The following is a 23,508-nucleotide window of genomic DNA, read 5'->3' as shown; positions in this document are numbered from 1 at the left end:
TTAGAAAATCGGCGCGAGTGTTAGGCTCCACCCCCTGCTGCGAAGAGCGCGCCGCGCCAAGCAGACATCGAGCTCCTTGAATATCGGACTTTTTTTTTTTAAGCGCAGTTTTCGGCGCGAAAAACAGGCGCCCAGTTCGGAGGTGCGCCGTTTTCGCCGCGGGACGAAACTTGGGGCCAATGTCCTCTTCTTCTGCTTGTTTTTTTTCTTACTTTTCCTTTCTGTCTCTTTTTTCACTCTGTCTTAATCCACTCTCTTTCTTTCTCTCTCTGTATCAAAGTCATTCTACATCTTTCGCTATCCTTAAATTTATTGGGCATGACGTTCATGAGATCCCAAATGCCCTTTTGACATCACTGCACCATTATTCATTCACAGTTCCAGCAATTTGTGCCGTGAATATTGTGTGATCTGAAGGGTGAGGAAAAAAGTACAATTCACGTCACTCGCTGCAAAATGCGGCATTCGAGCAATTTCTGCACCATTGTGCAGTGACATTTATTAGAATGCTTAATAATGTTGTGCCTGAATATCCTTGGCCCACTCCATCAACATAAGAGCAGCAGAGTGGACAATCTGTACCTCTAACCCTGGAAGTGCATCTGCGGTGAGCATGGGATAAAATTATTTGAATGTGTTTAGCGAGTGCCCTCACCAGCATGAGTGCATCTTGGTGCCTATTATAGAAAGGCAGTGGGAAATGTGGCATTGGAATGCATGCTTGGAACGGCGACCAATGGATCCAAACCAAGAATTAAAGACTTTGCCTCGAGTTGACTTCCTTTAAAATAGTCAGTGCTATATTTCTGGAGGTTTTCACACCATGACCCTGGCTTCAAGATCCCAATAGGTTCAATTTCCATTCCTTGGCTGATCTATACACCGGGTCCATTCTAGCCTATAGGTCACTGGACAGTGGTGAGGCCAGGGCCAATGACATCCCAGTGAGGGAAATGCCTCTCCTCAGCCTCATCCCTCCATCATGGGCCACGTTTGCGCCAGCTGGAGGTTTCACCCGCCACAGGCCCTGTCAGTAATTTCTGGCCTGGGCTGGGACCCGGTTTACCCACCAAACTTGTCTGAGTTTGTGTTACACTTCCTACTGACTTATACTGGAAATGCATCTTTGGTCCTGAGGAAATTTAAGACCATTATATCTATTAAAATTAAAAGAGAAAACATGTTATTTTCTATCAATTAAACAATTGAACGATTGCATCCAATGTGGTGTCCATTCAATCAAATAAGTATTTACAAGTCACTGTCCAATACCACACTCTGAGATTAACCTGTGATCTCAGCAAAAAGTAATGATTGCTTTTCACCCATTATTGGTTCACTTTAGCTATATTAATCACATCAGACCTGGCTCTTTTAAATGTCATCCCCAAAATTTCTGTAATCAATTAAAGTGAAGATTAATGGGGATTATTTGCTGAGAATAAGTCCTTCCTTGAAAGGCAACGCCTCACCAGACTTCCAGTATATACTGATGTTAATTATAAATCTCCTCAACTTGTCAAGTATTTGACCTGCTGACAACAACCACCATCTGCTATAAACTACATTTACTATCTCAAGCCTGTAATTAACAGAACAACTGGAATGTGACATTTTTGAAATGCAGTACTGCATAGGATACCTCTTGTTCAATTGCACCTGGCCATAGAATATATGAACCCTTCATCGATTGAGAAATGTGAAGAGAATTTTACTATCTCTGGGTAGTGCAATGCAGAGGCTATATTTTCCTGAATCCAGCTCAGGAAGGTCAGGCGGCGAACTTCTGCTCGATGTCTCACACAACCGCGACCCCAGCACAGTTTCCTAAGTCGGGGTCATTAAGTATGCAGAGGCCCAAAAAGGTCAGTGTTTGAGGACTGAGGGGAACGAGTGATGCCCATTACTGGGCCCTCTCCCTCCAAGAGGAGCATATGGGAAACTTCCAGTGATTGTGAAAGGTGCTATATAAATGCAAGTGTTTCTTTCTTTTATTGCCCTGGGACTATCATGACACCTCTACTGGTGGTTCCTAGGGTCAGTAGGAACAGCGGCAAAAGGTTTGCCAGTCCTTGTTTCCCTGTCATCAATTACACCAAGTGGGGTGATTAAAGGGTGGCCAGTATTCGCAGTTGGGAAGCAGAAAAAAGAGATTGAAGCAGGAAAGTGGCAGAGTAGTCTTACTGCCTAATTTTCCCATCACTTCTGCTTTGCACCGTTCCATTTGGTAAAACACTGCAATAGATTTCAGGCTTGTTTCACAAAAAATTTCAGGAAATAAATTCAAATGTCATCATCATCATCATAGGCAGTCCCTCGGAATCGAGGAAGACCTGCTTCCACTCTTAACATGAGTTCTCAGGTGGCTGTACAGTCCAATACGAGAATCACAGTCTCTGTCACAGCTGGGACAGATAGTTGTTGAGGGAAGGGGTGGGTGAAACTGGTTTGCCGCACGCTCTTTCTGCTGCCTGCACTTGATTTCTGCATATTCAGGAAATAAATTATGACATCATCACCATCATCAGGATGATCAGGGCTGGGAACTCAACATCCATGGGTATTCAACATTCAGGAAGGATAGAATAAAAGGAAAAGGAGGTGGTTAAAGAGGAGATTAATGCAATAGTTAGGAAGGACATTAGCTTGGATGATGTGGAATCTATATGGGTAGAGCTGCGGAACACCAAAGGGCAAAAAACGTTAGTAGGAGTTGTGTACAGACCTCCAAACAGTAGTAGTGATGTTGGGGAGGGCATCAAACAGGAAATTAGGGGTGCATGCAATAAAGGTTATCATGGGTGACTTTAATATGCATATAGATTGGGCTAACCAAACTGGAAGCAATACGGTGGAGGAGGATTTCCTGGAGTGCATAAGAGATGGTTTTCTAGACCAATATGTCGAGGAACCAACTAGGGGGGAGGCCATCTTAGACTGGGTGTTGTGTAATGAGAGAGGATTAATTAGCAATCACGTTGTGCGAGATCCCTTGGGGAAGAGTGACCATAATATGGTGGAATTCTACATTAGGATGGAGAATGAAACAGTTAATTCAGAGACCATGGTCCAGAACTTAAAGAAGGGTAACTTTGAAGGTATGAGGCGTGAATTGGCTAGGATAGATTGGCGAATGATACTTAAGGGGTTGACTGTGGATGGGCAATGGCAGACATTTAGAGACCGCATGGATGAACTACAACAATTGTACATCCTTGTCTGGCGTAAAAATAAAAAAGGAAGGTGGCTCAACCGTGGCTAGCCAAGGAAGTGGCATACAAATTGGCCAGAAATAGCAGTGAATCTGGGGACTGGGAGAAATTTAGAACTCATCAGAGGAGGACAAAGGGTTTGATTAAGGCAGGGAAAATAGAGTACGAGAGGAAGCTTGCAAGGGAACATTAAGACGGACTGCAAAAGTTTCTATAGATATGTAAAGAGAAAAAGGTTAGTAAAGACAAACGTAAGTCCCCTGCAGTCAGAATCAGGGGAAGTCATAATGGGGAACAAAGAAATGGCAGACCAATTGAACAAGTACTTTGGTTCGGTATTCACTAAGGAGGACACAAACAACCTTCCGGATATAAAAGGGGTCAGAGGGTCTAGTAAGAAGGAGGAACTGAGGGAAATCCTTACTAGTCAGGAAATTGTGTTGGGGAAATTGATGAGATTGAAGGCCGATAAATCCCCAGGGCCTGATGGACTGCATCCCAGAGTACTTAAGGAGGTGGCCTTGGAAATAGCGGATGCATTGACAGTCATTTTCCAACATTCCATTGACTCTGGATCAGTTCCTATGGAGTGGAGGGTAGCCAATGTAACCCCACTTTTTAAAAAAGGAGAGAGAGAGAAAACAGGGAATTATAGACCGGTCAGCCTGACATCGGTAGTGGGTAAAATGATGGAATCAATTATTAAGGATGTCATAGCAGTGTATTTGGAAAGAGGTGACATGATAGGTCCAAGTCAGCATGGATTTGTGAAAGGGAAATCATGCTTGACAAATCTTCTGGAATTTTTTGAGGATGTTTCCAGTAGAGTGGACAAGGGAGAACCAGTTGATGTGGTATATTTGGACTTTCAGAAGGCTTTCGACAAGGTCCCACACAAGAGATTAATGTGCAAAGTTAAAGCACATGGGATTGGGGGTAGTGTGCTGACATGGATTGAGAACTGGTTGTCAGATAGGAAGCAAAGAGTAGGAGTAAATGGGTACTTTTCAGAATGGCAGGCAGTGACTAGTGGGGTACCGCAAGGTTCTGTGCTGGGGCCCCAGCTGTTTACATTGTACATTCAGGATTTAGACGAGGGGATTAAATGTAGTATCTCCAAATTTGCGGATGAAACTAAGTTGGGTGGCAGTGTGAGCTGCGAGAAGGATGCTATGAGGCTGCAGAGTGACTTGGATATGTTAGGTGAGTGGGCAAATGCATGGCAGATGAAGTCTAATGTGGATAAATGTGAGGTTATCTACTTTGGTGGTAAAAACAGAGAGACAGACTATTATCTGAATGGTGACAGATTAGGAAAAGGGGAGGTGCAACGAGACCTGGGTGTCATGGTACATCAGTCATTGAAGATCGGCATGCAGGTACAGCAGGCGGTTAAGAAAGCAAATGGCATGTTGGCCTTCATAGCGAGGGGATTTGAGTACAGGGGCAGGGAGGTGTTGCTACAGTTGTACAGGGCCTTGGTGAGGCCACACCTGGAGTATTGTGTGCAGTTTTGGTCTCCTAACTTGAGGAAGGACATTCTTGTTATTGAGGGAGTGCAGCGAAGGTTCACCAGACTGATTCCCGGGATGGCGGGACTGACATATCAAGAAAGACTGGATCAACTGGGCTTGTATTCACTGGAGTTCAGAAGAATGAGAGGGGATCTCATAGAAACGTTTAAACTTCTGATGGGTTTAGACAGGTTAGATGCAGGAAGAATGTTCCCAATGTTGGGGAAGTCCAGAACCAGGGGTCACAGTCTAAGGTTAAGAGGTAAGCTATTTAGGACCGAGATGAGGAGAAACTTCTTCACCCAGAGAGTGGTGAACCTGTGGAATCCTCTACCACAGAAAGTTGTTGAGGCCAATTCACTAAATATATTCAAAAAGCAGTTAGATGTAGTCCTTACTACTAGGGGGATCAAGGGGTATGGCGAGAAAGCAGGAATGGGGTACTGAAGTTGCATGTTCAGCCATGAACTCATTGAATGGCGGTACAGGCACGAAGGGCCGAATGACCTACTCCTGCACCTATTTTCTATGTTTCTATGTTTCTATCATCATAGGCAGTCCCTCCCTATAATGTAGAAGCAACTGAAATGAGGAAAAAAATGCTCATCATCATAGGCAGTCCCTCAAAATCGAGGAAGACTTGCTTCCATTTCAAAAGTGAGTTCTTAGGTGACTGAACAGTCTAATACGGGAATTACAGTCTCTGTCGCAAGTGGGACAGACAGTTGTTGGAGGAAAGGGTGGGTGGGGAGTCTGGTTTGCCAGACGTTCCTTCCGCTGCCTGCACTTGTCTCTCTGCGTGCTCTTGGCGACGAGACTCGAGGTGCTCAGCGCCCTCCCGGATGCTCTTCCTCCACTTAGGGCGGTCTTTGGCCAGGAACTCCCAGGTGTCGGTGGGGATGATGCACTTTATCAAGGAGGCTTTGAGGGTGTCCTTGAAACATTTCCTTTGCCCACCTGGGGCTTGTTTGCCATGTAAGAGTTCTGAGTAGAGCGCTTGCTTTGGGAGTCTTGTGTCCAGCATGCGGACAATGTGGCCTGTCCAACAGAGCTGGTCGAATGTGGTCAGTGCTTCGATGCTGGGGATGTTGGCCTGATCGAGAACACTGAAGTTGGTGCGTCTGTCCTCCCAGGGGATTTGTAGGATATTGCGGAGGCATCATTGGTGGTATTTCTCCAGCGATTTGAAATGTCTACTGTATATGGTCCACGTCTGTGAGCCATACAGGAGGGCGGGTATCACTACAGCACTGTAGACCATAAGCTTCGTGACAGATTTAAGGGCCTGATCTTCGAACACTCTCTTCCTCAAGCGGCCGAAGTCTGCGCTGGCGCATTGGAGCCAGTGTTGAACCTCGTCGTCGATGTCTGCCCTTGCTGATAATAGGCTTCCGAGTTATGGAAAGTGATCCACGTTGTCCAGGGCCACGCCGTGGATCTTGATGACTGGGGGGCAGTGCTGTGTGGCGGGGTCAGGTTGGTGGAGGACTTTTGTCTTACGGATGTTTAGTGCGAGGCCCATGTTTACGTATGCTTCGGAAAAGATGTTGACGATGACTTGGAGTTCAGCCTCTGAATGTGCACAGACGCAAGTGTCATCCGCCTACTGTAGTTCGACGACAGAGGATGGGATGGTCTTGGATCTGGCCTGGAGGTGACGAAGATTGAACAGGTTCCTGCTGGTTCTATAGTTTAGTTCCACTCCAGCGGGGAGCTTGTTGAGTGTGAGGTGGAACATTGCAGCGAGGAAGATCGAGAAGAGGGTTGGGGCGATGACGCAGCCCTGCTTGACCTCAGTGCAGATGTTGATTAGATCTGTGGTGGATCTGTTGGTCAGGATCACGGCTTGCATGCCATCGTGGAGCAGGCGGAGGATGGTGACAACTTTTGGGGGCAGCCGAAACGGAGGAGGACACTCCATAGTCCCTCGCGGTTAACAGTGTCAAAGGCCTTTGTAAGGTTAAAGAAGGGCATGTACAAGGGTTGGTGATGTTCCCTGCATTTCTCCTGCAGTTTTTGCGCCATAAAGATCATGTCCGTTGTACCCCATAGTGGACGCAATCCGCATTGTGACTCCGGGAGGAGCTCCTCAGCCACAGGGAGAAGACGGTTGAGGAGGATTCTAGCGATGACTTTTCCAGTGGCTGACAACAGGGAGATTCCTCTGTAGTTGTCGCAGTCGGACTTGTCCCCTTTTTAAAAGATGGTCATGATTATTGCATCTCTGAGATCTCCCGGCATGCTCTCCTCCATCCAGATGAGAGAGATGAGGTCATGCATTCATGCTGATAGTGCCTCTCCACCGTACTTTAGAACCTCAGCAGGGATTCCATCTGCTCCCGATGCCTTGTTGTTCTTGAGCTGACGGATGGTCTTTTCTACTTCGTGCAGGTCTGGCGTTTTGCTGAGATGGTGGCGGGTAGCATACTGCAGGATGGAGTCGAGGACACTCGTGTCAAAGGCAGAGTCTCGATTAAGGAGATCTTCGAAGTGCTCCTTCCAGCGGGTCTTGACTGCCTCGGTGTCCTTGATGAGTGTCTCCCCGTTCTTGGCCAGAATGTAGGAGCAACTGAAATGGGGGGAAAAAGTGCTAAACCATACCCAAGACACCAAATTCAGACGTCATTACAGCCTTGGTTCAAACATGAACAAAAGAGCTGAATTTCAGAGGTGATTGAGAACGACTGCCCTTGACATCAAGGCAGCATTTGACCATGTGTGGCATCAAGGAGCCCTAGTAAAATTGAAGTCAATGGGAACCTGGGGAAAACCTCTCCACTGGCTAAAGTCACACCTAGCACAAAGAAAAATGGTTGTGGTTGTTGGAGGCCAATCATCTCAGCCCCAGGACATCGCTGCAGGAGTTCCTCAGGGCAGTGTCCTGGGCCCAAACATCTTCAGCTGCTTCATCAATGACCTTTCCTCCATCATAAGGTCAGAAGTGGGGATGTTTCGCTGATGATTGCACAGTGTTCAGTTCCATTCGCAACTCCTCAGATAATGATGCAGTCCATGCCTGCATGCAGCAAGACTTGGACAACATTCAGGCTTGGGCTGGTAAGTGGGAAGTAACATTTATGCCACACAAGTGCCAGGCAAAGACCATGTCCAACTAGAGAACCACTTCCGCTTGGCATTCAATGCATTACCATCTTCGAATCCCCCGTCATCAACATCCTGGGGGGTCACCATTAACCAGAAACTTCACTGGATCAGCCACATAAATACTGTGGCTACAAGAGCAGGAGAGAGGGTGGGTATTCTGTGATGAGTGATACCTCCTGACTTTCAAAAGCCTTTCCACCATCTACAAAGCACAAGTCAGGAGAGTGATGGAATACGCTTCACTTGCCTGGATGAGTGCAGCTTCAACAACACTCAAGAAGGTTGACACCATCCAGGACAAAGCAGCACACTTGACTGGTACCCCATCCACCATCTTAAACATTCATTCTTTCCGTCATGTATCCTACATGGCTACTGTTGGTACTATCACAAGGTGTGCCACCAGAGGGCACAGCAGTGGTTGACTCGTAGGTTATCTGTACAGGTGCGCCTGGCCTGGTATAAAAGGCAGGCCTCCAGGTGTGATCCTCACTCTGGAGTTAACTAATAAAGGACTAAGGTCACTAAAGTTCAAGTACAACACACTGCCTCGTGGAGTCATTACTGGAGCATCTAAGGACACGACACTCTCCACCACTGGCTCATCGTGTCTGCAATGCATACCATCTACAAGATGCACTGCAGTAACTCACCAAGGCATCTTCACCAGCACCTACAAAACCTGCGACCTCTACCAGCTAGAAGGACAAGGTTAGCAGCCGCATGGGAACACCACCACCTCCACGTTCCCCTCCAAGTGACATACCATCCTGACTTGGACCTATCGCCGTTCCTTCATCGTCGCTGGGTCACAATCCTGGAAATCCCTCCCTAACAGCACTATGGGAGTACCTGCATCCACATGGACTGCAGCAGTTCAAGAAGCTGGCTCGCCACCTTTGCAGGGGTAATTAGGGATGGGCAACAAATGCTAGCCTTGCCAGCGGCGCTCACATCCCATAAATGAATAAATAAACACATAACAGCACCAGGCTGGGGTCAGGCTCTGTGTAAATGTGTGGAGTAAATACAAAATGTGAGCAAGTTTAAAGATAAAATAGAAAAGAGTAACAAGTCTAAAAAAAAAATCTAAATTTAAAAGTACTCACCATGTTTAGGCAGTATGCTATATAATGAGCTTTCTCCACCCCAACATTTTAAACTAATAGAAGCAAGAAGTGAATTGATGTTTATCCGTCATCCTGAACCACAAAATGGATTGGATATTATTGTCAACAAACTGACACCAAGTTGCATTAGTATCAGAGTTCAGCAAATGGCTATTTCCCACAATACAAACTACACAGCAGTGTTGTCTTTTCCTCCCCAGTTAGCAAAATGCATGGCATTTCTAGTGCATTCCAAAATGGGAGGATGGAGTAAGAAATGCTAATGCTGCGTCTGTGCTTAGTAACATCAGATTTAGTGGTGAAAGTGATTGCAAATTGTTGCAAAAATAAATGTCATTTTTACCCAGATATTGATTAGCTAGCAAATGAAAACAAATTCAATATACAGCTATGGACCGCATGCAATCAGTATATCACATATATGCAACACTACTTCATTGAAAATTGTGCACTACAGTTTGGCAGGTGTGACATGTAAAGTTAAATCATCCACCTATAATCACTCAGTGATAATCCCTCAAAGATTACATAAATACCCACTTTGCTCTCCTAAACAATGTATCATTATGTTATCATCATCATCATGGGCAGTTCCTCGAAACGAGGGTGACTTGCTTCCATGCCGAAAAGGGATGAGTTCACAGGTGTTTCAATGAAGGACCTAATATTCCGGATCCCGAACTACATCTTGAAGCACGGAATGCTTGTGCATGGATGTTTTTTAACGTGTGGTGGTCGTTGCACACCAGCCACCACACGGGCTTGACAGAGCTAGGTCTTGGTCCAGTGGCAAGGATTAACCAAGACGACTGGAGACCAGCTCTGCTGCACGGACCTAGTGCGCACACATATCGCAGTGTGGGCTGACCCGTACTGGCCCTGGGCCCTCGCCTCTTCTGGCCCCGAACTCTCGCCTCTTCTGGGCCCCGATCACATCCCTCTACGAACTATTGCCGCTCCTTCGTCCCGACCTCACCACTCCTGCTGTACCTGCCCACACTGCAGTCAGCCATCAACCTCCTGTGGCAGCACGCGCTGCTCCCTGCAGTTGCATGCTGCTGCACGCTGCTCCTTCCAATGGCCCCGGCCTGCTGATGGTCTTGCAGGCCGGGACCGTGCCGATTTCTGGGCTGGGCCGCCGCACACTGCTCCCTCTAATGGCCCCGGCCTGCTGATGGTCTTGCTGGCTGTGACCGTGCCGGGCCGCTGCACGCTGCTCCCTCTAAATACATATATATTAAATACACTGTAGAAAGCCCTTTCCCAATTGCGTAGATGATACATTCATAATATGGCGGAAGCCGATCCAAAAAGTACAGGAAGGCACAAAGTTGGTCTGTGCTGCGTCACCAATTTTAGTTGGGATGGCAACAAAGAGCACACAAGCTCTCAATGTCCTCTGGCTAGATAAAGTTAAAAATGTGGTAACGATTATTAAGTGCCTGCTATGGCTCAGTGGGTAGCACTTTCGCCTCGGAGTCAGAAGGTTGTGGGTTCAAAAATCTAAGCTGACACTCCAATGCAGTACTGAGGGAGTGTTGCACTGTTGGAGGTACCGTCTTTCGGATAAGACGTTAAATCGAGATCCCATCTGCTCTCTCAAATGGATGAAAAAGATCCCAAAAGATCCTATTTCGAAGAAGAGTAACGGAGTTATCCCTGGTGTCTAGGGCAATATTTATCCCTCAATCAACATAACAAAAAAAAAAATTATCTGGTCATCATCACATTGCTGTTTGTGGAAGCTAGCTTGTGCGCAAATTGGCTGCCGGATTTCCTACATTACAACAGTGACTACACTCCAAAAAGCGCTTCATTGGCTGTAAAGCGCTTTGAAATGTCTGGTGGTCATGAAAGGCGCTATAGAAATCCAAGTCTTTTTGTTCTTCACTGATTGCCATTCAGAAATCCATCCAAGGCGAGAAAGACAAATTGGTAATAGGTGGATTAGCTTGAATATGATGATCCCCATGGTTTAGTAACCCACCATCCGTCACTGTCCAGGCTCATAAGAAGAATGACCACTTGGACAAAATAACAACTGCTGCCACCTGTGTAACTATACCCAGCTTGGACTATCAAGAGATGAGGGTAAAAAGGAGAAAAGGATATTAAAATAAATTGGAACAAGTGAATGAGTGTGAGTGAGTAGAATAGCAAGCAAAATTTATTTGGACCTTGAAATGTGGATAATATTTTTGCTACAATGGAAAACAAGTAACATTTTCCTGTTTGATAATTCATGAGAGGACTGCAAGGTGTTAAATGTTTTTGTGGTATTACTTTAACTCATATTCAGTGGTTTCCAGTATATTTATGTGCACCTATTTCTATAATGTGGATCACATCTGACAAATGGTTTAATGAATATGTTAAAAATAAGTCATAGGTCTAATAATTGATATCTAGATCATTTGCTGTTCTCACCAATGTATGGATGCATATAGATTCAAACAAAACAACATACCAGACTGGCACATAGATAAAGAATGTATTGACTCAGTTCAGCAATGGTCCTTGACTGCCAATAGAGCAACAGAAGAATTTTGCTCCATTGATGCATTAGAGAGGATGCAGTGCTTGAAAACTTCAAAAAAAATTAAGGCATCAAGTGGACACTAATATATATATTTTTTTACAATTTAACAATTAAGAGAAAAGTAAATAATCTCCTTTTCTAATTGGGAATTCTAACTAGTGCAAAACATACTCTTCCCACTGAAAAGGACAAAATATCTACTAACAAACAGTATGACAACAAATCAAATCTACTTTCTTCATGAATGTATGTTTATCCTGAGTAATTGTTGCAAACCAAGTGACACATAGTAGGCAGGTACAATTAGTAAATTTAATTATTTCAGTCAGTACTGCATTGAGTATTTTTGTAGATTATTGGTCGTTATCTGAAGCATTAAACATGACAGCCCCAAATTTCATTAGGACCAGCGGAAATCCAGCAGTCCTGACATAATGCGAGTAGAAATTGGGGCAGGACCCAGTAGCACTGGGTCTCCGCCCCAAAGATCGTACAGTGCAGGTTTCCTATAGGGGAGGAAATGGCCGGAGGTTCCATCTGTTCCTGGAGACTTGGGAATGGAAAAGGATGTGGGGCTGGCAGGATGCCGTCATCCTCTAGAGTTCCCGCCTCCTATGCCATGATCATAATGGACAATGGCAAGAAATTGGCATCCAGTAAAATGGAGTGGTGGAAGTGAGGCCCACAGAGGTTTCCAGGCTGGGGTCACGGCCTGGAAGACTTCAGAAGATGTAATCTCACTTACTTACAATTGGCCTGATAAAGAGGCCAATTCCACAGGCTCACCAATTTTTTTTCCCGGTATTGCTGACTTGCACTTCAAATAACTTGCCAGTGCTGCATTTTACACTCCCCTGCAACACACCCCTCTAGCGGGGGCATAAGAAGTGCTGATATTGGCATGGGAACCTGGCAGATCTACTTAACTTCCTTGATTCTGTACAGACCTTGGAGAGTCAGGCTCTCAGTCCATCGTAATTCCAATTTCACCACAGATACTGAGGCGATGTGAGATCATAGATATTTGGAGCCAACAATAATCTGCTCACTCACTGATGCTCAGTTTGGGTTCTGTCAGGATTACTTGGCTCCAGACCTAATTACAGCCTTGGTCCAAACATGGACAACAGAGCTGAATTCCAGAGGTGAAGTGAGAGTGATTGCCCTTGACATCAAGGCAACATTCGACCGAGTGTGGCACCAAGGAGCCCTAGTACAAGTGAAATCAATGGGAATCAAGGGGAAAACTCTCCACAGGCTGGAGTCATACTTGGACACAAGAAGATGGTTGTGGTTGTTGGTCAACCCTGGATATCACTGCAGGAGTTCCTCAGGCTAGCATCCTATGCTCAACTATCATTAACTGCTTCATCAATGACCTTCCCTCCATCATAAGGTCAGAAGTGGGGCTGTTTGCTGATGATTGCAGTGTTTAGCTCTATTTGCAGTTCTTCAGGAATGAAGCAATCCATGCCCGCATGCAGCAAGACTTGGACAACATCCAGGTTTGGACTGACAAGTGTCAAGTAACATTCGATTCACACATGTACCATCTCTAACAAGAGAGAGTCTAACCACCTCCCCTTGACATTCAGTGACATGACCATTGTGGAATCCCCCACCATTAACATTCTGGGGGGTCACCATCGACCAGAAACTTAACTGGACCAGCCACATAAATACCGTGGCTGCTAGAACAGGTCAGAGGCTGAGTATTCTGCAGCGAATGGCTCACATGCTGACTCCCCAAAGCCACTCCACCACCGATAAGGCAAAAGTCAGGAGTGTGATGGAATACTCTCCACTTGCCTGGATAGGTGCAGCTGCAACAACACTCAAGAAACTCAACACCATCCAGGACTAAATTGCCCGATTGATCAGCAGCCCATCCACCACCTTAAACATCCATTCTCTTCTCCATTGGCACACCACAGTTGCAGGGTGCACTGCAGCAACTCACCGAGGCCTCTTCGATAGGACCTCCCAAACCCGTGACCTCCACCACTTAGAAGGACAAGGGCAGCAAGTGAATGAGAGTCCCCTGCAAGTTCGATACCATCCCGACTTGGTCATTGGGTCAAAGTCCTGGAACTCCATACCCAACAGCACTGTGGGAGTATCTTCAGCACTGGATCTGCAGCGGTTCATGAAGGCAGCTCACCACCACCTTCTCAAGGGCAACTAGGGATTGGTAATAACTGCTGCCCTTGCCAGTTATGCCCATATCACGAGAATGAATTAAAGTATAGATCTAAAATGAGCTAACTGCTTAGCTCTTATTTTTCAACTATTACAAATGTTAAAGATCTGTAATAATGAAATGCTTTGATAGTGCTGTAACAAAAGGCTGAAGCGATATGCGTATAAGGCAATGCCACTTAATAGTTCAGGGTGTATATCGTGTTAACTTATAATCATTAACAGTGGCGATTAAGCTAGGACGAGGCAAGTTTGAAACTCAATACACTAGTTAGGCATACAGGTGGATATTTTAAAGCATCTTTATTTTACTGAATTATAATCAGTCAAAATTTGACATATTATATTGCATGCCAATGGATAACATTTATGTAGGATCTCTGTCATTTGTAATGACAGAATGAACAAGCACATGGTTCTAAAATAAGCATTCAAAACTAGTTCCTTGTGGATACATCATTAATCAGAGCTTTTGCACAATTAACAAAAATGTATTCATTAAATGTTATTTTAAAAATATATGGTAACCAGATAGCATATTAGATGTAGTATTTGCAACTGAACATTGAGAATTCAAAGGCATCCAATCCTAACCATAAGAATTTCTGCTATGCTTTAATCAGAAGCCAATGCTTATTTGTTATAGCAAAATAAAAGCAGCTCACATTCAAAATATGCCAGGACAATAGAAAATATAAGTATTTTATCCCACCTAACTCTTTAATTGATGAAGGAAACCTTTTGCTATGCCTCCACAGTAACAGGTTTTCAATAAAATAACTAATCTCCAACCAATGAAAGAACCATGGTCAGTGACATCAGGTATAAATAATCTTAGCTGGTTGTGTCACTTACCTGTAGTATATGGCTTCCCAAATTTCGTTCGAACACAGTAATGGCAATGGAACTTGGACTCCTTCTGCGTTGTGCTCCTAAAGCTAAATATAAAAAGAAAAATATTAAGTATTTAAAGGTTTAATCAAATTAATGGTAATAACCACAGGTAACAGATGTTAACACTTCTATTTTAATTTCATGAAACATTATGGGGTATATTTTCTTCTGCTCACAAACGTTGGCAAGAAAACATAAAACTGGCAGAAATATAAAGTGGATTCCCTTGCTTTATGATCCTGTTGTCTTTTTCACTAGCAATACATGAAAAGTGATCAACAATTCAAATGAATTTACAGAAGGTAAACAACTGAATTATGTAAGAATTAACTGGATGCTGTAATTGGAGCAAATTGTAGGTTTTACTGCACAAATGAGCTGAATAAGCTGGAGGTCTTTCCTTAATCCCCGATCCCAGGGCAGGGTGGCTAATGGTGGGGAAGCTTGGGGGAAGCACTGCTGCTCCTCACGGCCATCAAGCATTGGCCCCCAAGGCTGTCCTCGCCTTGTTGCAGTTGCCGGCCACAGTTCAATCAGAGGCTTCCAGTCATCATAATATTTAAAGTGCCAAGCCGCCTCCTGGGAGCAGGTTGGCTGCCCGCCCCCGCATCTAACCTTCGTTAAACTCAGAAGTGGAGGGGAGTTGGGGTCAGGATTCACATTTTTAATACTTTAACCTCCCACCTGACCCCAACCTACCTGTTTTGGGGGTTAAAATTCCCCCCGTTAACGCTGTTTCTCTCTCCACAGATGCTATCTGACTGTTGAGTGCTTTCCAGCATTTTTGGATGGCATTATTGTATTTTCTTTGTTGTTTTCAGAATAAAATACTCACATATTTCTTATCAATGCAGCTACCCAAATTTACCATCAATTTCTAATGCCTAATATCAAACATTCAAAACAGAAAATATACAACAGATGCATTTATTCATCTGAAACAGCCTTTAAAGAAAGATTTGGATTTATATAGCATCTTTCACAGTCACCAGATGTCTCAAAGCACTTTACATACAGCCAATGAAGCACTTTTGAAGTGTAGTCACTGTTGTAATGTAGGAAACGTGGCAGTCAATTTGCACACAAGCAAACTCCCACAAACAGCAATGTGATAATGACCAGATAATCTGTTTTGCTATGTTGATTGAGGGATAAATATTGGCCAGGACACGGGGGATAACTCCTCTACTCTTCTTCGAAATAGTGCCATGGAATCTTTAACATCCACTTGAGGGAGCAGACGGGACCTCAGTTTAATGTTTCATCCGAAAGACGGCACCTCCAACAGTGCAGCGCTCCTTCAGCATTGCACCGGAGTGTCAGCTTAGATTTTTTTTATGTACTTAAGTCTCTGGAGTTGGACTTGAACCCACAACCTTCTGACTCAGAGGCAAGTGTGCTACCAACTGAGCCACAGCTGACACTTTCAGACATTATTAACTAGATTATTAATGAAACTGGGAATTGGACCACTCTGAATCCAGTTTCCAATTGCGAATAAAAATCCTACCAGGATGACTAGTGGTAAATCGATTTGGATTCTGATAGCCATTACTCAGCAGGTGATCTGTTCCCAAATTAGGGACAAATTGGTTACAGTGAAGTTGTTGATTCAGATTGCCAGTCACTTTGCCAATTAGTTGAATGCAGTTATATAATGACATAATTGCATCACATACCTTGAGTTTCCAATTCATAGTCAATTTAACTTCATAAAATGGCTGAGCTGTTTTAGGATCTGGCCAGAATAGTTCCAGTAATAAAAGTGGTTGGAAAACTCTATTCTGATGTTCTGACTCTTCTCTGAGATAAATCTAAGCCTAAATCTAGCACAGATCAGGAAATTACAGACATGCTACCTCCGATTTTCAATCTTATCCTTACGTTTTACTGACTCTGCTGCTTCCCAAGCCTGTGCCAATTATTCCAAAGGAGGATCTCTCCCTCCCAGGTCACCTCAACTTATCCAGCTCTGGATCACTTCCCTCCTACTGGGACCTATCCTTAATGCTTCAGCTCCACTCCCTCCCTTCCTTCCTCTTAGTTATATTAGTAGCATGGCTCCAAACCCCACTCCCATTGCTGTCCCTGGTTCCATGCTCTTCTCCCATTACTATCGCAAGTAAAAGCCCCACTTTACGAGTTGACACTACAGCAGGGTGATCACTGCAGACCAGAAGTGGGAGTTTTAAATCTGTAGACGCTGTTGATCAACTATGACCAGCTGACCTGCTGAGCACATAATAAGGGAAAGTAGCATAGCTTCAGCTCCACTGTCCACACTTCCTATTCCAGCTTTCTACTTCAGGCCCTAGTCCAATCCAGACCCAACTCCCCAATTTCTCTCTCAACCAGTAGTTCCAGACATACAGCAGCAGTCAGGACTCCACGCATTTACACCTGAATTTTGCAATAGAGGCCCTATAGCTGGCGTTGGGGCCTAATTTGCATATTTAAGGACCCTGCTTCAGGCCGCCAGACTGCATGCCCATTTACAGGCCCATCTGAATATTGCACCAAGGGGGGCAGCTGAGGTGCCCTCCGATCCTCAACTACAAGTTGCCCATTTCTGAGGTGCAAAACATGGGCGTAATTTGAATTTCTCCATCAATACCTCTTAAATATAAATGTTAAAAATTTGAGCTTAATTCACCATATATGTTGACACCAAAATCTTTCCAGTACCATGAGAACATGGGCTAAACTTATATCCACTTTATAAGCATCATTAATTTTTTGGGATAGACAAGGGTAAGCGTAATGGCTCCATAAATAAAATTAAAATAAAGAAATGTCAGAAACGTTAAAGGTTTAGTAATTGCTAAGAGTAATAATGAGGTAACAGAACACAGTTTCTCAATCTGCTGCTGTAGACAAGAGAAAGTGAATATTAATATGCTTGACTGCAGTGCTTGCTGAATTTATACAGGAAATCACAATAGAGTAAAAAGCATTTTTCAGTAATTACAGAGTTGTTATTTTCATTGATAATATATTCTTTTTTTTAAATACATTATAACCTCACTGAAATCAGTGGATAATATAATTCTCAATTTAAACAAAAATACAGTACCACTGATAATATAGCTGAATTCATTGGGTGAACCAGAATTAGAATGTCCATTGTTTAGAAGTTGTATTTTTGATTTATTTTTCATGCCTCAATGTTAAAGTTTTTCTCTTCTCTTGATGAGCCCACTTGTGCTGAGCACTATTATTTAACCATATAATGTTACTAATTGTTCCTACCTTCCAGTCCTCTGCCAATGTTACAGTGAAAATAGCTGCCCAGATATGTGAAAGAGGCCTGCAGAAATTTACCCTCTCATCTTACTTTTCATACTCCTTTTCTCTGAGGAAATGTCTAGCCTCCTCTTGGCATCTCTTATCCAGATCAGCGAATAGTTGAAATGTTTGAAATTAAAATTAAAATACTTCCACAAATTTCTTATTTGAATTTAAATACCGGCTTAAAGAAGCCTTAGTAAAAGCTTCTACAGTTCACTTTGCATCGCTGTTACATTAATTTCAAAGAGTACTATAATATATCTTGATGTTGGAAACAATTCAGGAATAAAAATCCATTATCCAGTAAATATCACATTGTAGAATTTTTATATAACCAGGTGGCACACATGGACACAGAGAAAAGGGCACTTACCTATCTTAAATAACTCTTAATGCTATAGTTTTACTATAGCCTTGGCACATTTATCATTTTATATCATGATCACATTCAACATAAGAAAGAAAACTTTATTTATATATACAGCTTGAACCTCTCTTATCCGTTATCTCCCTTATCTAGCACCACCCCTCGTTCAGAACCATTCCTGACCGCCAGATGGCGCTTGCGCAGAAGGGAACCCATCAAAATCCTATCCACCAATATAATCTTTCTCCTCGCTCGGCTGCCTCCTCCTCGTCGCCCTGCTGGAACGCCTGCAGCCATAGTCCTCGGGCTGGCCGCTCCTCCCCACAGCGCTCCCTCTGGGGGGTCGGGCCTGCCGACTCTTCAGGGCCCGACTCTTCGAAGCCCGCTAGGGCCCGCTGAATCTTTGAGGCCCGCCAACTCTTCTCGGTCCGCCGGCTCTTCTCAGCCCGCCGACTCTTCGGGGCCCCCTGCACACTGATTGGCTGATTGACAGACAGTCAACGCACACACTTACCCCAGCAACAGCACGTAAAGGCGCAGTCCACCGAAACACGTGACCTCCCCTCATCCGGCAAATCCCTTGTTCAGGACAGGCCAGGTCCCGAGGGTGCCGAATAAGGGAGGTTCAATCTGTATGTATATATATATAATATATGTGCCTGTATTGGTGATAAGTAACCACAGAATCATTGGGACAGATTTGCATGTTCCTCAGGCAATTGGATTTCTTGGGTGCAGCAAATACAGGAAAACCAGGTGGGGAGGAGTGCACACCAAAAAAGTAGCCTGCCCAATTTTTCGTGCATTAATTTAAATGGATGAAAAATCCGATGGGCTCCATTAGTTTATACGGTTTTCCCCAACTGATTTTCCTGCATTCATTGTGGCCAGGTAAGAAAATTGCCACAGGTGAACAGGAAAATGAAAATATGTCCTAGACAGTGAGGGTATTTGATACATTACATCAGTCATCATCATCATAGGCAGTCGCTCGAAATCGAGGAAGACTTGCTTCCACTCCTGAAGTGAGTTCTTTGGTGGCTGAACAGTCCAATAGGAGAGCCACAGGCTCTGTCACAGGTGTGACAGATAGTCGTTGAAGGAAGGGGTGGGTGGAACTGGTTTGCCACATGCTCTTTCCGCTGCCTGCGCTTGATTTCTGCATGCTCTCGGCGTCGGGACTCGAGGTGCTCAGCGCCCTCTCGGATGCACTTCCTCCACTTAGGGTGGTCTTGGGCCAGGGACTCCCAGGTGTCAGTGGGGATGTCGTACTTTATCATGGAGGCTTTGAGGATGTCCTTGTAGCGTTTTCACTGCCCACCTTTGGCGCGTTTGCCGTGAAGGAGCTCCGAGTAGAGCACTTGCTTTGGGAGTCTCGTGTCTGGCATGCGAACTATGTGGCCTGTCCAGCGGAGCTGATCGAATGCGGTCAGTGCTTCAATGCTGAGGATGTTAGCCTGGTCAAGGACGCTGATGTTAGTGCGCCTGTCCTCCCAGGGGATTTGTAGGATCTTGCAAAGACATCGTTGGTGATATTTCTCGAGCAACTTGAGGTGTCTGCTGTACATGGTCCATGTCCCTGAGCCATACAGGAGGGCAGATATTACTACAGCTCTTTAGACCATGAGCTTGGTGGCAGTTTTGAGGGCCTGGTCTTCAAATACTCTTTTCCTCAGGCGGCCGAAGGCTGCACTGGTGCACTGGAGGCGGTGTTGGATTTCGTCATCGATGCCTGCTCATGTTGATAGGAAGCTCCCGAGATATGGGAAGTGGTCCACGGTGTCCAGGGCTGCGCCGTGGATCTTGATGACTGGGGGCAGTGCTGTGCAGTGAGGACAGGTTGGTGGAGGACCTTTGTCTTACGGATGTTTAGCGTAAGGCCCATGCTTTCGTACGCCTCAGTAAATACGTCGACTATGTCCTGGAGTTCAGCCTCTGTATGTGTGCAGACGCAGGCGTCGTCCACGTATTGTAGTTCGATGACAGAGGTTGGGGCGGTCTTGGACCTGGCCGGGAGACAGCACAGGTTAAACAGGTTCCCACTGGTTCTGTAGTTTAGTTACACTCCAGTGGGGAGCTTGTTGACTGTGAGGTGGAGTATGGCAGCGAAAAAGGTTGAGAAGAGGGTTGGGGCGATGACGCAGCCCTGTTTGACTCCGGTCCGGACGTGGATTGGGTCTGTGATGGATCCGTTGGTAAGGATCACAGCCTGCATGTCGTCGTGGAGCAGGCAGAGGATGGTGACGAACTTTTGGGGGCATCCGAAACGGAGGAGGACGTTCCATAGACCCTCGCGTTTGACTGTGTCAAAGGTCTTTGTAAGGTCGAAGAAGGCCATGTATAAGGGCTGGCGCTGTTCTCTGCATTTTTCTTGCAACTGTCGTGCTACAAAAATCATCACATCAGTGCCAGCTCTCTGAAATGGGTATTGACTGTGTTCTATTCTCCTGTCCTTTCCTCGTCAGCAGTGGTCGAACACCACTGAATACCCCTTTTATATCAGTGTGCATTTCACGAGTGGATCACAGGTGGTAAGGAAGGGAATCCAATGTTACTGACATTCATTTAAATATCATTTGCATATGACAGGCAGAATTTTATCAGGAGCTGTTGGCTGTTAACATTGCCCTGGGCGGAAAATTTTAATAAGGGTTACTAGGGGCAAGGATTCAGCTCAATATCTCCCCATCTCATTTTCCTCTTTTGGCTTCCCCGAATCCACCTGAAAACTGGCAGAAATAATGCAAGGAACTTCTAGGTGTGTTCCTGTTTGATAAAATCCATTCTTTGCCAATATGCCCTCAAAACTTCTACAATCTGCAGATGTCTATTGGACAACTCATTTTTGTTCTGATTTTCTTGCATGGCCCCTGAATCTGAACCCGCTCATGAAAGAGATCCTTTATATTGTCATTATAATAATCTGCTACACCCTACAATTAACAGATTTGGCACCGAAAAATTGTACTAAGATTGTACCCACAGAAAATTAATTGGGACAGATAAGCTTTCAAGTAATTCTCTACTGTCCACAAACATCTGAATGATGCATCAACAGCAACAATTACTTACATTTTGTACTGCCTTTAACATAGAACAATGTCCCAAGACACTTCACAGATGCGTAATCTAACTAAAATGGACATCGAGACAAAGAAAGTGACTTTAGGAGGAGTGACCAAAAGCTTGGTCAAAAAAAAATGATTTTAAGGAAGGCTTTATAGGAGGAAAGGGGCATGGAGAGGTGGAGGGGGTTAGGAAGGGAATTCCAGAGTGTGAGGCCTAGACAGCTGAAGGTACAGCTGCCAATGGTGGGATGGCCAGAGTCAGAGAAACAAAGAGATCGGGAGGTGGAAAGGGGGTTAGGGCTGGAGGTGTTTACAGTGATAAGAGAGGGCCGATGCCATGACGGGATTTAAATAAGAATGCAAATTTTAAATTGATGGCATGGCGGACCAGGAGACAATGTAGGTCAGCAAGGACAGTAGTGATGGGTGAACGGGACTTAAAGTAGGATACAAGAAGCCGAATTTGGATAAGCTTAAATTTATGGAGTGTGGAAGATGGCCACCACTATTGGAATAGCCAAGTTTGGACAAAGGCATATGGGCTGAAGTTGGGGAGCAAATGGCCGATGTTAGAGATGAAAGTAGGCAGTCTTTGTAATAGAGAACTCTGTTCCCTCTCCATCGATTCCATCCCCCTCCCTGACTACTATCTTCGGCTGGACCAGACTGTTCACAACCTATTTGACCCTGAGTTGAACTTGTGACCCCATATCCTCTCCAATACCAAGCTGTCTACCTCCATTTCCATAATATCGCCCATCTCTGATTCTGCTTGAGCCCATCTGCTACTGAAAGCCTCATCCATGCCTTGTTACCTCCAGATTCGACTATTCCAATAGGCCAGCCTCCCTTAAATATACTTAAGCTCATCCAAAACATTTTCTGCCTGTATTCTAACTCACACTAAGTCCCGTTCACCCATCATCCCTGCACTGGCTGACCTACATTGGCGCCCGGTCCCCAAAAGCCTCGATTTTAAAATTCTCATCCATATGTTCAAATCCCTCCATGGCCTTGCCCCTCCCATCACTGTAACCTCCTCCAGCTCTACACCCCACCGAGATCTCTGCATTCCTCCAACTCCGTCCTCTTGTCCATCCTTCCTTCACCCCACCATTGGTGGCCGTGTCTTCAGTTGTCTCAGCCTTAAGCTCTGGAAATCCCTTCTGAAACCTCTCCGCCTCTCTCTTCTCCTTTAAAACCTACCTCTTTGACTAAGCCTGTCCTAATGCATCCTTCTTTGGCTCAGTATCAATTTTTGACTGATTACATTCCTGTGGGGCACCTTGGGACACTTTAATACGTTAAAGATGTTACATAAATGCAAGGTGTTGTTGTTGAAACAGAGCAAGTAGATGACCTAAAGGTAATGGAATGTTTGGGAAGCAGTGACTATAGTACAGCTAGGTTCAGTGCAAGAATAGAAAAGCAAAACAAATAGTCGAGTACAAGGGCACTTGACTGGGGGAAAAAAAATCAAATTATAGCAGAATTAAAAGGAACATTGCCCAGATTAAATCGAAGAAAAAACTGGCAAAAAGAATCATAGATCAGCAATGGAAAATATTTAAACAGGAGAAGGAAAGTAAATTCCACTGAAGAAACAAGAGAGTACAACAAAAATTGTAATTCCATGGTTGAATTGGGAAATTTGATGAAATCCAAAACAAAACGTGCAGGTAACAAAAATGAAAGCCTGGGCAAATGTAAAGAATTCTAGTTTATTTCCAATGGCTTTGCAGATCGGTACTCAGAAACAAGTGCAGCACTTCAGTCAAGGAGGGTTAGAAGGTAGGGGAAAACAACTAAACCCTAGTTGGGGAGGGGATCAGGAAGTGGGAAGGAGAAGGGGATGGAGGAAGGCAGAAGAGGTTTTTGGGGAAAGGGAGATGGGAGGTGGAAAGAGAAGGGAATAGGGGAGGCAAAGCAGTGAAGAAGAGGGGGCAATAGGGAACATGAAAGCAGGGCTGGCACTCGGCCAGGGCTGATTTTCTCCTCATTGTGGTGAGGTTGGGAGGAGCTACACTGGCTAGGGCCCATTTCCATGTTACAGGGGAAGCAATTTTTTTTTCAGTGGGGAGGTGGGTATGCTCAGTTGGAGGGTGATTGTTGAGGATATGTTTTCAGCTCAGTAAGGGTGGGTGGGGGGTGGGGGGGCGAAGGTGCAATAAACAAGCCCCAGTTCCTTTTAT

General features: G+C 44.8%; 1 protein-coding gene across 1 annotated transcript in view; it reads right to left on the bottom strand.

Moving 5' to 3' along the window:
- Positions 1-23,508, bottom strand: part of LOC139263260 (neuronal PAS domain-containing protein 3) — a 1,415,846-nt gene that overhangs the window by 639,599 nt on the left and 752,739 nt on the right. Inside the window, exon 4 of the mRNA XM_070879060.1 lies at positions 14,555-14,637. Within this exon, the coding sequence (XP_070735161.1) occupies positions 14,555-14,637 (83 nt within the window). The remainder of the gene's footprint in view (positions 1-14,554; positions 14,638-23,508) is intronic.

This window comes from Pristiophorus japonicus, chromosome 4, assembly GCF_044704955.1.
Source record: "Pristiophorus japonicus isolate sPriJap1 chromosome 4, sPriJap1.hap1, whole genome shotgun sequence".
Taxonomy (NCBI): Eukaryota; Metazoa; Chordata; class Chondrichthyes; family Pristiophoridae; genus Pristiophorus; species Pristiophorus japonicus.
Note: the sequence above shows the minus strand (reverse complement) of the source record. Positions and strands in the feature narration are given on the sequence as shown.